Source organism: Centruroides vittatus, unplaced genomic scaffold (genome assembly GCF_030686945.1).
Source record: "Centruroides vittatus isolate TY-2023 unplaced genomic scaffold, ASM3068694v2 contig_417, whole genome shotgun sequence".
Lineage (NCBI taxonomy): Eukaryota > Metazoa > Arthropoda > Arachnida > Scorpiones > Buthidae > Centruroides > Centruroides vittatus.
The window spans coordinates 597,168-613,549 of NW_027122227.1; the positions used below are offsets into that span (position 1 = coordinate 597,168).

The window sequence follows — 16,382 nt, forward strand, 5'->3', positions numbered from 1 at the left end:
CGTGCTAACCTCTAAATCAACAAAAATGTGGTTTAAACGTAAAAATGTTAATCCGATGACATGGCCTGCTAGAAGCCCTGACCTGAATCCGATGGAAAATCTTTGGGGGATGACGGTTCGTACAGTTTATGCCAATGGAAAGCAGTTTTCCACAATTCATGATTTGAAGGTAGCAATTTCAGATACTTGGGATAAACTTAAGATTGAATTCCTTCAGAATCTAATTGAAACAATGCCTAATCGAGTATTTAATGTAATTAAGTTAAATGGTGGTTACATTGGCCATTAAATTGTAAGAAAACTTTGCAATTTGAAACCTGTCCGGATAAATATGTAACAGTTTTTTTGTATAAGAGTTTCATAAACATTATTTTCAGTGACAAAATGTTAATGTTTGATTAAAATTCTTCTTTTGCAGTGTAGAAACATGTAAATCCATATTATTTTTAATAAAACATTTGTCGCTTAATGCAGCAAATTTGTGTTTCACTTTAATTTTTTCGTGTCGTATAAATTTGAAACACACCTTATTCATGCTTAGTATCATAACATGCTACTCATGCTCTGTCATCAAGAAATGATCAAACAAAATCATTACACTTCAAACAGAGAAATGGAGTTGTCAACGAATTTACTTGTTCCAAAATGACAGGTGCAGACTAAATTATCACTATCTGAATTTTTCAGCAGATAGCTATAACATCAACCAAATGCAAGTACACATGTACCAATGCTTACGAAATCAGACGTCACCTAAGATCTGAATAATCGACGTTAACTATCAGACTTGACTATGCAATTTGAGAAGGAAACACGCTTGATAATGATTAAGCGTGTTTCCTTTCTCGAAAATAAAAAATGTAATTAAAAAAATATTCAAAAATTACATATGTTTTACCTTCTGCTATTTGGTTAAATGGTTCCATAATTACTTTATTTGGAAATTAGCATAACGTTTAGCTTTGATAAAAGAAAAATTGTTTTAAATCAAAATACAAACACCACTTCTATCCCATCCTGATATGATTAGCATCGCACCTCCTACAATAAGTGTTGCCATTTCAATATTTAATTAAAATTTTTTTTTTTTTAGTTTTTAATTTTAATAAATGATAATATCGACAGAAAAATAAAGATATTTGAATGTTATAAAAATTTCAGCATTAAAATTCATTACACTGAACAGAATACAATATTAGTCTTTTTTTTTAACACTTCTCACTCTATGGACACTTTGTTAAATTCTCCGGCTATGGGCACTAAGAAGGCTTTTTTCAGCAAGCCTAATATGGGTTCGGCCAAGCCCACAATGAAAGCAAGGGTGATGAGAAACGGGGCTCTATATACCCGGACGGGCCACTCTCCGTCCTGGGTAACAAAATAACTAGTTTGTTCGATCCGTCCGGATCTCATTGATCGCGGGTCCCTCAGAGCGGTAGATCTCCACCCTAACTGCTCGTCCATTCGGTCGTTTTTCAAAACTATTAGTACATTTTGATCAATGATCCAGTGGCGTGCCGTGACATTTGATGATAGGGAAGCTGTGTTTTTGTAAGAAGCCGACTTTCAGGGGCAATTAGTTAATTGCTTGTCAGTGATGGTCTAGGGCAGGCAGGGGTCGGCAACCTTTTCTTCGTAAAGAGCCGTTTTAGGAATTACATTTACCAAAATAATACTTACCGAGCCGCAAGTCAGCAACTTGAATTATGAAATATACATTTTTTAAGTATGTCAATAGTTTTTCCCCGCAATGAATTTAGTAAAAATTAAAACAAGAAACCGGCTAACAGACACATCGAAACTAATTTAAAACTAGCAGTGACGAATATTTAACCAAATATTTCCAATATATTACGCTTACATCAGTTCCAGAAGCTAAATTAAGTATACCTATGCTAATTTATAATTATATATGAATAAATAATTCTGATTTCCCAACATTTTTTTTTTTTCTCTTTCTCTTGTATGCGGCCCACATCAGTTCAAAAGTCTTAAAATGTGGCCCTTACATAGAAAAAGGTTGCCCATCCCTGGTCTAAGGTCCATTCGTATTCATTTGTTCAATAAGCCAGTAAAAACTGTAGACTTCTTTAAATGTATTTTTAATATCACAATTACATTCTGAATCGCTAGCCACGATATAAGGACTAAAATTAAAAATAAATTATAAAAACTTACTCGGTGAAATAAAATGTGCTGTGGATATACATACCTGGTACAATATATTGTTCAATTGTATTAATATACTTTTAAAGAAAATTATAATTAAATGTAACTTTGTAAAGAAACGTACATAAAATTAACATGAAACATTCTTTTCTTTTTAAATTTTAAAACAATCCACTTAGTCAAATAGCTCGATACGAGTTGCTAATGATGGAATCAGAGACGGTCCAGGTAGGTGTGCAGTGTGTGATTGCCAAATCCCGAGGGTACCAGTACCGGTCAATGTCAAATGCCTCTTGTCGCATCACTAGTGTACCTCAAAGAACGAGACAGAGTTGTTGTAAATTTTAAACGTTTCTCACCATAGCTGTAAAAATCTAAATATGTTAAACTTAGTATTAAGTAGATTGTCCGTCATTTGTTTTTTAACTAATTCGTTTTAGGACCAGGGTCCACGGAAATTTCCAAAATTCTTTCCCCGGTGTAAAGGGGTAAGATCGACTATAATCTAATAATCTTAATCATACGCTATCGTTACTTTTTGCCCGAGAAACGCTGGGCTCATCTGCTACTATGCATATATTTTGACTTTTAAATTGTTTTTAAAGGGTATTTTTACTTTTTATTGAAATCAAAGTGAAATCTATTGTCCAACGACATTTTTTATTGTATTTGAAATAAATAAATTATTACGGTTAATGTACAGGTAAAACATCGTTATAGCAAACACTGAAGTAATAAAATTCCAGTAATAAAAAGAGTGGTTGTCAGCAGCCATACGTCTTTTCAAGGCGTACTTAAATTTGAGGCAGAACGCTACCTCTGCATCGTGCCTTCTAAGTTCAGGCATGTGTCTCTCTTAGTTGGATCTGGCCGCAACACTGACGAAAAATCTCATCGAGACACTGCAGCACAGATCACCAAGCCTCCCCACCACGACAAGGTGGAGACACGACGGGGAGGAGTACCCCTGCCTTGTTTGCATTATTCCAATCTGACCCACTGCCCGACACCGACCAGGAGGAAGAAAGAAAGTTAAAGTTAAAAGTTAAAAGTAAAAGTTAAAGTTAAAAGTTAAAAGTAAAAGTTAAAAGTTAAAAAGTCCTGGTCAGATCACACGGGAGTGCGGCAGAAAGGAGATAACCCCGGGGGCACCACGAGGAGGTAAGGCTCGGAGGATTTGGGTTTCCGCCCCCATTTAGTCCGGAGAGACGCGTATTTCGTCTCTCCACATTAAATGAAGTCCAACAAATAAGACGCCCGATTGTCATATTACATTCTTATTATTTGTATTGTCGATTGTTTATTGTTTCGTCAATCGGTATATTGATATTTTCACAGAAATTTTTGCAATTTATAAATCAAATTCTTCACAATTATATTAATGTATAATTAATGAATTAAATTATTGCTGACAATTTGTAAATTCGTTCTAGCAACAACATTCTCCATTGCAACTTTTTACTTATCCTGTTTTAAATTTACATAAATTCATAAACATTCACTTTTTCTAAACATATTTCTTATCATTGTCTTAACGGTAACCACAAAGAGTTAATTATTTTACAGAGAAATCTTCGTTTTGTCATCTTGAAACACGTTGTTTTGCACGTGGAACGAACAAGGGAGGGTTTTCTCGTGTGAGTCTTAAAGAAAGTCGACAGCCCGATCAATCAATGATAGGCTACCAATTGAGAAGTCAGTGGCGCCGAGATCGCCAGTATATTAATAATTATTAATGTAATATAATTTTGGCCGGATGGCCGAGCGGTCAAGGTGGCGGCCTACCTGTTGGGATCGAAAAATCCCCAAGATGGTCCGTCCGGATATGACGGCCCCCGTCCTTCACCACCCAGCCATCCAATTGTTGGCCATGCTGAACTTATGGGCTTATATCCGTAGTACTCAATCTTTTTGAAGTCGGGGAACACTTACAATATATCAACTTTAACGCAGGGGTGGCAAACCTTTTTGAAATCAACAGCGCACTCGGTCTAGACTATAGTATATGACGTCGTTAATGTTTCCTGATTACATTCCCATACAAAAATTATTTTACATCAGTGGCGTGCCGTGACATGTGATGATAGGGAAGCTGTGTTTCTGTAAAAGGCCGACTTCCAGGGCAATCGGTTAATTGCGGGTCAGTAATGGTCTAGAGCAGCGTTTCTCAAAGTGGGCGATAACGCCCCCTTGTGGGCGGTGAGTAAATCTAGGGGGTACTGGAGGCAGGGTACTGAACGGTGACCAAAGGAAAAAGTTGGGGTCACTGACAGCCGTTCCCTTTTCTCTGCTAAACGGATAAGAGAAAACATTGCGTTTAATGGTTTCCAGATGTTGAGAACAATGTACGGTAAGAGCACAAAGTGTGAGATTCATAGAAAAGTCTTCCTAAGAATGTTTCCAATCCTTTCTCACACAAGAGAAAATTGGTTAGGGAGCGTTGGGTATAACTTTATAGACAAAGGGGGCGGTGGATTGAAAAAGTTTGAGAATCACTGGTCTAGGGTTCATTCGTACGTGCGTGGTGGCGGAAGAGACAAAGACAACAAGTATCTGATAAAAACCGTTTATTTTAACATAAATAAACTTACACTATGTACGAAATAGTTTGCTTTAGGACAATCAACTGTTCGGATGTCCTGGGCGTCGATGTGGTTCTTCGATGGTCGATCGAAGATGGCCCGGGACAGATATCCTGATAGTATAGTGTTAAGACCCTGAGGTAAAACCGAAGTCTACCGGTCTACAACAAAAAAAGGGAGAGAGAAGTCGGCTTACAGAAGACGTGTTTATTAATAACTAACACCAACTGGTGAACAAAGAAAACTTACATACAAATTCCCTTCCAGCCTCAAGTGTACTGACAAAATTCCCGCGTGGAGAAAAATATAATTGTTCAGGATTGTACCTTGGACTGTCCTACGTTTGTACTGATTCACTTTAGTTCATTAATCTTTCCTACGGCTCCGATGGAGTTCGATTGTTGAAACACTTCTCCTTTGTTCTCCGGGGCTCCCCGATCCTCGCTCACGTGCTCGATACAGGTCTTCCACAACGGACAGCGTTCGGCCTCCAAAGATCCGGAAAAAAAGGTGCCCTTCTACCTCAGGACCTTCTATATATATCGTTCGCTGTTGCCGTCTCCCACGTGATCCTTCGGCAACCAATCCAAGGCCCCTTTTGCACGCATCCCCCAAAGGTGGAACAAAAGGGGACACGTGTCGTCAAAGAATGACGAAACAAAGAAAAGAGAACCCGTTACAAAAAAAACGCGATAAAATAATACCCGATACACAATAACGCGAAAATAACTAGATACAGTAATAACGCGATAATAACCCGATACAGTGACGCGAAGTTAAGTCTAATGATATACAATATATACAAATAAACAAAAAAAAAAAAAAAAAAAAAAACGAACAAATAGTGGCGGAGCACTACAATAGTTTCTACATATCAGTCTCTTGCACTTACTGGCATGGTTTCTTTGTCTATTTTTGATGGTATGCTCAGTTGGAAGCGTTCTAATAGAACTTTTAATATGAAAGGATAATAACAACAATTTAACCTTTATAGATACAGATTATAGATAAAGATACCGCTGTAATACATACTGATATTTAACATATAAACTTGTCTAGGAGTTATTTTATAAAATGCTTCTATTATGGCTATACTTCATTATAGCTTTGTTTTTTAAACTTTTAGCCCTGTGGGTACTTTTTTTTTTTTTTTTTTTTTTTAAACTCTTTCCGCCCTGTGGGCACTAAGAGGGCCTGTTATAGCAAGCCCATTATGGGTTCGGCCAGGCCCACAATGGGGCGACCGGGTGGTGAGGGACGGGGACCGACATATCCGGACGGACCACCCCCCGAAAAATTCCTGGGGATTATTCGACCCGTCCGGATTCGATCCCGGGTCCCCCAGGGCGGCAGGCTGCTAACCTTTACCGCTCGGCCATCCGGCCATGCCCTGTGGGTACTAAGAGAACCTTTCATATCAAGCCCATTGCGGGTTCGACCAGGACCACAATGACCTCGACATATCCAGGAAGGAGCACCCCAAAAAAATTCCTGGGACTTTTCGATTCTTCTGGATTGTATTCCGTGTTCCCCAGAGCGGTAGGCTTCCACCTTAAGGGTGCGACTATGCAGACGCGAGCTTGCGAGAATATGTGGCGAGAAGAGGCGAGACGCGATAAATATCAAACCGTGTCAGATATGTGCGAGAACCAGCGATATTTCTAGCTTCTCGCTTGCGCATGGTTTTCCTTTGCGAGAACTACCGGTATATCGCTCGCTACTAAATTCGCGTCTGCATAGTCGCACTCTATCCGGCCGTCAATTCAATATGGTTATAACAAATTAATTTATACATTTAGTCCAATTTTAAAATATATTTTAAATTTATTTAATCATTTGAGTAAATAATTTAGTGATTAAATTGGTATTAAAATTTAAAACTAACTTTGAAATATTTACTGTGTGCTTTGTGGCAACGCGTCAAACGTTTCGGACGTTTGTTCTTCCATTTTCGCTGTACAAATAAAACGCGAAGAAATGTCTTCTAAAATGCAATTAAACGAAAAAGAGAAGAGAATCTACACGCTAATTGAAGCTAATTCAGTGGAAGAAATAAAGCAATTATTAAACGATCAAGATATAAAGATCGATTGTTTAGATGAACAAGGAATGACGCCGTTGCAACATGCAGCGTTTCGCGGAAATTACGAAATGTGTCAATTACTGCTCGATCGAGGTGCGGATGTCAATGCTAATTATCACAATTCTGGATATTCTACATTAATGTTTGCAAGTTTGGCTGGTAAATTAGATGTTGTCAGTCTGTTGTTAGAAAACGGTGCTTCTACCACAACTGTTAATTCTGTTGGTAGAACAGCCTCTCAAATGGCAGCTTTTGTAGGAAATCATGATGTGGTCAGCATCATCAGCAACTTTATTCCTAAAGAGCAAATCGATTATTACACTAAAATTCACGGTCTCGAGACCGAACCCATGCTACCTCCGCATCTAGCCAATCCGTTGTATAAATTGGTCATTCAGACCAATATCCATCCAGTGCGATTGGTTATGTATTTGCACGATAATATCTCTCTGTTGGAAGGGAGAAAGGCTACTAGAGTTTTAGAATCCTTGTGCGAAAAAGAAATGAAGAAACCAGATACAAACGAATTGCTGGCATTGAAGTTTCATCATTTGTCGTTTGTTGTGAGATACGTCGAAAAATTTTATAAAGAGAAACTTAAGGAAGGTAAAGATAGTCATCAGATATTAGAGAGATTGATGAAAATTTGGTTGAAAGGTAGGGAAGAAGACGGATTTCTTGTTCAATTAGAAAAATTTTTACGTCAGTGTCTTCAGGAATTTCCTTATAGAGAATGTGCACTTTTGCAACAGCTTGTTTGTACTTTGGCACCAGTTAAAATTGGTGACGAACCTAGTGCTATATCTATTTTATTAAATGCAGTAAGAGGGAAAAAAGGTTGCGATAATGATTCCGTTTGCTTGACTTGCGGTGAGCCAAAGCCTCAAAGACGTTGTTCTGCATGTAAAAAGGCTTCTTACTGCAATCAAACCTGCCAAAAACTTCATTGGATAACACACAAAAATTTCTGTAAAAAAATGGCAGCAGAATATGAAAAAGAACAAAAAATGACTGAAGAAATGAAATCAGTAAAAATAACAGATAATGCAGAAATTAAACCAAATGCAGATGAAGGTGAAAAAATTTCACCAAAAGTGGATGATGATAACTGTAATGTAACAAATTGATAAAATTTTACTAAATTTAAATCCTGTAAAAAAATAAAATAAAACTATACTCATTGTAGAAATGAAAAATATAAACTTCAAAAGTTAATATTTTAAAAAGTTGTATTTATGCCAACATTAATTTGTTGTATTAATAGTTAAAATTAATAAATAAGTAAATGTTGAAAATTTACTATTTTAAAATGCATATAAAATTAACTAAATTGTAATTTTGATGAATTGATGTTTAAAATTAATTTAAAATTGTGTTTTGTAAATTAATGGTGCCCAAAAATTTAAAATACTGTCAAATACACGAAACTTGAAACACAATGAATCGGGACAAAGTACACATCATTATAAATGATCAAGAATTTTAAATCAGATTATCAAGATTTGGAAAACTGTGAATATCAGAAGTAACTAATCATTTTATTCAAATATATGAATATTTGGATAAAATGATTAGTTAAATGTGGAGCTGTCACATTCCCAAAATTACCAATATGTGTATGTATATGTAATTATATAGTCAAATTTTGATTTAGTATTACCATTTGTTTCTCTCTGAAATTGGTATTAAAAAATGTGATGCTTAACTGAAGTACCTGAAATAATAATAAATGTAGTTGAGTATTACATAAGTTTGAGAGAGTAAAAATTGTGATGTGTTATTTGCAATGCAAAAATTATTTAATTTACAGATAAGGATTTACTAATATTTATGGGAAAGATCCATTCACAAATTTTCATTGTCATTTTATGCAAATGGTGCTACCTACAAGGATGCCATATCAAGGTTTGACTGTATGTAGGCATATACACTTATATATAATGTATAACACAGTCTATATTCAATATTAGTGTGCAAAGGCAATAAAAATTTTATTTGGTAATGAATGCATTGTACATAATATGATATACTACAACAAAAGTAAGCTATTATTTATGTTGTAGTAGTAATCAAAATCACAATGTTATCATAATTTATTAAATGTAAACATTCTTCCATGATATCTAACATTTTGCTGTGTTATCTAAAACTTAATATATATTTTTGTGTGCTTAAATTTGTATGTATCAAAGTTTAATTTCTAGTCAAATAAAATCAAATGCTTCAATTGCAAAAAATTTCGTTTTGAAATCCTTTCAATCTAAGTTAAAATATTTTTATTCAATATAACGACATGATCTGTATTACCATTATAAATAAATATATATTAGAAATTGTAAATTTATTTATTGCAATTATTTCAGTATTACATATTTAAAATTTTACATACACTACATACAAAATTTTTTATTTACAATTCAAGTATCCCTATTTATGATCTTTGCTTTTGATAAATGATTTGTAATTATATTTGATCTCTTGTTTTTGATATTTGAATGATATCGTTCAGACAAAATGTTTTGTCTACGGGCACAAGTTTTGTTTAGTTTGCACTTATAAGTAACATCTAAAATTATAAGATTCACATCCATTTTTTTTGTTTAAAAAATCTTACATTTTTACATGCACTTCAATAATGAATAATGATGCAAACAAAATATATCATTTTTTTCATATCATTAATTACAATTCATCTTTTTATTTCATCCTCTTGTAGATTTTATGACAAATTAACTGTTTTACAAAATATTTTGTAATATGTAACCTAAGTGCCGTTGGTTGCATCTCATCCATCTTCCAGTCAAAACAAAACTCGATGCTCCAAATTTCACCAAATTTTACTTCTATCTTGAATTCCTCACCTATCTTTTTTAAATTCCAATTGGAACCTTCATGTTAATTGTCCAATGGTTTTCTGATCATTCCTCATTCAAACAGATTTTATGACCTATTATTACGTGACAACCGCTACTACACCAGATTAAACTAATAAAACCTACTTAAAGCCTGTTACCGGTGAGCTTCGTTGAAAATCGTTACAAACGTTTTCGAACTATAAAGTTCTTCTTCAGGTAACTGACGACCGTTAATCGAATGCAATTCGAATAAAATCCCTTTATTCGAATTGCATATCGATTAACGGTCGTCAGTTACCTGAAGAAGAACTTTATAGTTCGAAAATGTTTGTAACGATTTTCAACGAAGCTCACCGGTAACAGGCTTTAAGTAGGTTTTATTGACCTATTATTAAGTCAGTTCTAATTATATTTAAAATAAAAAAGTTCCTTTTTAAATAAATCATCATTTTTCTCATTGAAGTAATTCACTGGATTACATTAAGTGCACTAACCAAGATATTTTTGTATGTTTCTGTACTTTCTTTTCAAAAAATTCATTTATAATATATTGATTCAATTTCTATAATATGAATATTTTGAAATTTTTCAAAGATTATTTCAAAAAATATTAAACCAAAATTTAAGAAGTATAACATTAATGTTAAGTATTTTCATATTAACCCTTTAGTAGATTTGCCTTTTAGAGTTTTGTGAGAGGGTGTATTGGTGCTATTACACAGCATATATAATATTACTTCATATCCTCCAATATTTAATTTTTTTTTTTAAATACGAATATAAGATGGAATTAATCTTAAAACTTTTTATTGAACGAATGTAGTAATAAAGCATCGGGATATTAAAAATAGGTCACTCCATCTCCATCTGTTGCTCACTGTCACACATAGCACATACAGTGATTATATGACTATTTCTTGCAGAAATTTTTACCACATTCTTTTCTCAGTTTCAGTATGGTAATCTCTTTTTTCTATTAATTCTCTCACAACTTGTTCTAAAGCACAATCCAACTGCTGGGTCAAAGTTCTATGAGGGCTAGATTTTCATTATACTATCTAGATTCTTCAAAATATAAGTCAAAGAATTTATTGAAACCTACAACATTAAATAAATATATTTATGCAATGGATTTGCAAAAAGTAAACTACTATTCCAAATACATCTAAAAAATAAATAAAAATGTAAATGCAAATTATATTTACATCGCAAAACACATAGCGGCAAGTACGCCACAGATATAATATCACCTAATTCAAAGCTCAGAAACAACTAAATTGTTAGAAATAAGAAAATCATTTTATATGTAGATGGTGATATATGCTATGAATAGCGACTACCGAGGTGCACTTCTGCATCATCTATGTACAATGTCTTAAACAAGATGTTATAAAATTTGTGTGGCAATTTGCCATGGGCTAAAAATCTAAGCACTAAAAATCATATAAGTTATGATTTTTATAACTATTTACTATATATGATTTTTAGTGCCTAGATGGCCTAGCTCTACTCATCATAGAGTAAATGGTCATTAAAATATAATATTTGTCACTATTATATAATTATTAGTTAAATACAATGTAAATAAGATAATACACAATAAAAATATATCCATAATAAACTGTTTAACATTCAATTGGACATAAAAGAAGAAAAAATTAATTCATTTGATGAACATATCTGATCATATAGCAGATGTCTCGGTTTGATGATGTGGTCCCAGTGTCCCGGCCAGTTTGTCATTTTTTTCCAGTTATGGGTTAAATTTTAAAAGTGCCGAATATACAAGAAGTAAAAATAGTGCAGCCTTGGGTAAAATGGTGATTTGGCAACTAAATAATCTCTTCTGTTACACTCACTGTTACCAATCTAAATATTTTGTTTCTATCAATAGATCTAAGTACTTTTAACGTACATTCTCTAGATGTTTTCCTCCATAATTTATAGCATATGGCCTAACAAATTTAAATGTTTCATTTTTTCATCCAGATATTTTTTTTCACAGAATTTATAATAGCATGTAGCCTTTGAGATCTAGGTATTTTTATTTCATTTTTTAGATATTTTGTTTCAATTAGAGTTGACAACACTTACACTGGCCATGTCATTGTTGGGCATGTCCTATCTTAGTCGAGTTTAAATTGCTAGTTGGCATTTGCGATTATTTTGTATTGTACATTAATTTAATCTCCAAAATTCCAAAAAAATGTGTTTATTGATGATTGAAAAAGTATTATATGTTTTTGAAAACAATTTGCGATTGTATTGACAAAGTGAAATATGAACTGTGTTTTTTAGAATTTTCAGTAATTCATGGTGGGTGTTCGGTCATTAAAAATCACTTGAAATGTGCGAAACATAAAGCAAACCTAGTAGCAATAGGAACTTCCTCAAATATATTGTCATATTTTAAAGGTACCAATTTAAGTGACAAAGAATTTTTAAAGAAACTTCACACTTGTGATAAATATTAATAGGTTCTTAATAATAAGATATGTTTAGTTGAGTTACTTGCTTTTAACTCCTTGTTTTTTGTTAATAACTTTTTAAGTAACCTTTTCAATCATAGGTACTTATCCTAGTAGGCTTTATTTTCTGTTGTGAGTATTTCTCAAAATTGTCCCAGTTTGAGAAAAAAAGATATTATGGTAAGCCTATGATCATAACAAATCCATTCTCCATTCTACGTACATATTGTGGCTGTATGCCTTATTAATGTATATATATATTTACTAATTTAAGTTAGTTTTAGTCTTTTCCTTTGTTCTTTGTCCTAATTTGTTCTAGAACTTTCCGTTCCAACCTTTTTTCCCTTGGGCGGGATTACCAATTTGGGGAACAACAAGAACAACGCGAGAAAAAAGGGCCCTAGGGCAAAAGAAACAAAAGAGTTTGGGTTGAGCTCTTGAGAAGAGCAGACGTGGAAAGGTAGTGCTCCAGGTCGCGATAGGAACAACTGGAGACTACAAGAGTTCAAGAAAGGACAAAAGAGAGTGATCATAACAATGAGGGAAGATATCAACTAAGTGCTAGACTTTACAGAAAGAGGACAGTGGGAAATTTTCCAGTAAGACATTCAATGTGGTGTCCCATCCAAGGTTATGAAAGCAAAAGAACCCCGGGTTTTCATTTTTTCTCCTATTCTGCCATTCTTTTTTTATCACTCTTCCTCTTCCTTAGTTGCAAGTTAGCACGTAAGCATTAGTTATAAGTTTTGGCCTATGTATGATTCAAAACACAATGAAAAATACTTTTGTGACAATCATTGTTTAACGCCTTCGTGTAAGGAAGTATTTATAGAGTTGGAATCCGAAAGAACCTGTTTGCAAGCGATAATAAAATACTTTGTTTAGTAATACTGCCAAGTAATTATTGTTACGTTTTTTCCGTTCGCCGGCTTATGTATGTTTTGCTACAAACATTGCACTATATTTTTTTTCTTTATCAACTTCAAATCAACTATTACTCATTACATGCCAATATAGTCTACAGCTACACCTTTCCTAATTACTAAATAACACAAAGAAATTTTGAAAGTTTACTTACTGCTAAATACTTTAGCAGAGTTAGTAATCAGAAAATGGCACCCAATCTAATGTTGCTCACATTAGATTGGGTGTCCCTGGCTTATACTATAGAACTTCTTACTTTGACAGAATTTTATATTTTAAATTTTTTAATGGCTTATCAAATCAGAACAATTCTGTCTCCATATTGTGGCTAGAGCTACATACAATTCCAGTTGCTTATATATCCCTGCTTTTCACTTAAACCTCTCAAAGAGAACCTTTTCTTTTCTGCACTGTAATTTGAATGAAGGAACTTGAGGATATACTGAATCTACAATTTTGTAAATATAAACAACTATGTAAAGAATATTTATATCATAATTTATAATGTATTGTTTTTATCCTATTTTTATACTATCTTTGTTTTATTTTTATAATGCAATCTATTTGTATTTTTTATATTATGTTGTCTTTGTTATACATTCATTTTAATATTTCAGATTTTATTATAGTGACAGTTATCAAATGCTAATAAGATACCTATAAAAATTGGATAAATAAACATTCTTTCTTAATCTTGAATACTCATGTTTCTAAACTGATAGTCTATGCAAACTCATATGTGATGTAGAACATTAGTAGCATACTTGCTACCTTTCACTGCACTGTGTTTTGGCCTAGTTACATTTATTTTTGATTTCCCTTTGCAAGAATTATAACAACAAATTCTACTACTATTCCATTTCCTTTGTAACATTTTTCTAGGATTTTCTTTTTATACAAAAAAAGATGAATAAACACTTTTTTCATTTCTATCATGGCAACATATGAAACAATACCAAAGTTTCATATTAAATAATTTTCTGGTCCCAAAAATATTTGACAATTATTTTGTTGATTTGTCTTTTGGAACTTTATTGTCACTGGGTGTTAATAAAGTATCTACTTCCTTGTCCAATTACACAGTAATTGCACTTGATATTGTTACTTGCTCCTTAATGTAGGTTTATTATCAAAAAGAGCCAGAGGGACTTTAACTAAAATAGCATCAACTTGCTTCCCAAAAGATCCTTCAGTAATATTTCAGATGCATCTGAGATTAACATTATAAGTATTAAGTCCTTCTTTAGCCTCATTGGATCCAGAAACAAATGATTTTCACCAAAACAAAAAATACAGCCTCTTCAGCATTTGGTTTGGTTCAAATGAGGTTTTTTTTTGCCATGTAACCTTCTATCAGAGTTTTTCCTTGATTTGCTGATCTCAATACTACTAAAACTCTGTTTATTCAGATTAAGACCTGGTATTTCAGTTTCCTTATAAATTTGAGGACATTCCTTAACCATATATTTCATTGCTTCACAAATATAACATTCTTTGGGTATGGAAGTTGGGATAAAAATTGTAAATTTAAATTAATTCATTTGTCTTAATGATGATAAAATATATATCAAGCTGCTACAACTTGTAGCTGCTATATTTTACGGACTTTGAGGATAACCACAGGCTTTCTATTAAGGATTTTCATTCTGAATAATACTAATCTCATTCCTTTACAAATCAGACAGTCTGAAGAAATTTTCTCCTTGTTGGAACCATTACAATAATGTTACTCTACATCCTCATTTTGGAGTAAAAATTACTGCTCCATGTATTTTTTTGAATGCATGCATCAATATATTGGGTTTGTTTGGGGATTTCACATATTGTAGCCATATCTAAGTGAATAGTTTCTTGATTGAGGCATAGAATAAATGATTAGCTGTAATCAAATGATTCATTGTCTCAATATCATTCCCTTTTTGAACTTGTAATAATGTTCTTAATTTAAAATTAATCTTGTATATATGTTTTACCTGGGTATTGTTTTGCTTTGAAGCACCATTGTGGACTTGGCTCATATTCTATAAGTATTATTGATTTAAAATTTCATACTCTCTCTGTTTTCCTTTATATAAATTAATATGTTCATAGTTATCTTTCAGTACCCTCTTTGTTTGAAGTGTTCTCATTATAAGTTGAAAAACAAATTCCATAACTCTGATTTGTTTGAAATGAATAAAGCTAATGTCTGAATTATTTTAATCATAGTTTCAGGGTTTATTGCAATTTCTGGAACCATAGCATTGTCTTCTATGTTAGAGTTTCTACTTTTACTTTTCATTTCCACTGTAATTCTAGCAAAATTCTTTCGAAAAATTTATCTGAATGAAACAGGCTAGTCATTTCTGAAAGTTAATTAATAATATCATTAATACAGTGAATTATTTTCGCTGAAAATGACATTCTATATTAATCTGTCATTTAAAATAATGATAAAGAAAAATTAATTACAGAATTGGCATTAATCTTTAAAAATGTTTGTGCGCATTTAATACTTATTTCCTTCATGCTACAAAAAACGTACAAAAATCTGCCAATATCTTATATCTGTTTGCAATCGTTGTTTACAATGTTTAAATAAATAAAAATTGAAAACTTTCACGCAGAACTTATACTCTATCTTGAATAAAATACACAGTTAAAAATAGAAAAATAATTCATCTTAAATGTCAATATCTATCAATCTCCAATTAATAGATATCATTCTAATAACTAGAATAATGAATTCTATATATACATGGTATTTATAATTAAAATTCACATTTCAAAAAGATAATTTGGGAACTTATCAGCATAATGACATATTTTACATAGAGATTTCTGTGATAATGGCATTTTATTTGAAACAAAGTGTTGCAAAAATGTCTAATAGGGCAATAAATGTTGCTGCATCATCATAGTGGGTAACACAAAATGTCTCAAAACTTACAATGCATATGGTACACTGTTTGGTTACACAACAGCATGCGTAATGTATGGAATTTTGTGTAATTGCACAGTGTACCATGTGTATTGTAAGTTTTGAGACATTTTGAATTAAATGCTACAGTATTGCAGTGCATCTACTGTAGCATTTACTGCTCTAGTGTATACTTTTGTAACTAAAATAAAATTTTATCACCACAGAAGTCTCCATGTGAAATATAATGCCATTTTGCTGATTAGTTCCTGAGTTATATTTTTTTTTATGTGTAAACTTATGAACATCCAGTACAAGCTGAGATAGAATTAATTAAAAAAGAATTAAACAAACTATAGGCATGTCTTGTGTTTCAAGCTTATCACCAATAAATTTATTTTG

The 16,382-nt window shown here is 32.7% G+C and overlaps 2 protein-coding genes across 2 annotated transcripts in view; one reads left to right on the top strand and one right to left on the bottom strand.

Moving 5' to 3' along the window:
• LOC136976631 (rab GTPase-binding effector protein 1-like) overlaps positions 1–1,043 on the bottom strand; it is a 33,194-nt gene extending 32,151 nt beyond the window's left edge. Inside the window, exon 1 of the mRNA XM_067271971.1 lies at positions 899–1,043. Within this exon, the coding sequence (XP_067128072.1) occupies positions 899–926 (28 nt within the window). The 5' untranslated portion in view covers positions 927–1,043. The remainder of the gene's footprint in view (positions 1–898) is intronic.
• Positions 1,044–6,675: 5,632 nt separating this feature from the next.
• On the top strand, positions 6,676–8,295 carry LOC136976632 (ankyrin repeat and MYND domain-containing protein 2). The gene has a single exon (XM_067271972.1). It carries the CDS (start codon positions 6,729–6,731, stop codon positions 7,959–7,961), a length of 1,233 nt encoding a protein of 410 aa, XP_067128073.1. The 5' UTR covers positions 6,676–6,728; the 3' UTR covers positions 7,962–8,295.
• Positions 8,296–16,382: the final 8,087 nt, after the last annotated feature.

Coding starts and splice junctions, on each gene's coding strand:
- LOC136976632 (XM_067271972.1), top strand. CDS start 6,729: ATGTCTTCTAAAATGCAATTAAACGAAAAAGAGAAGAGAATCTACACG.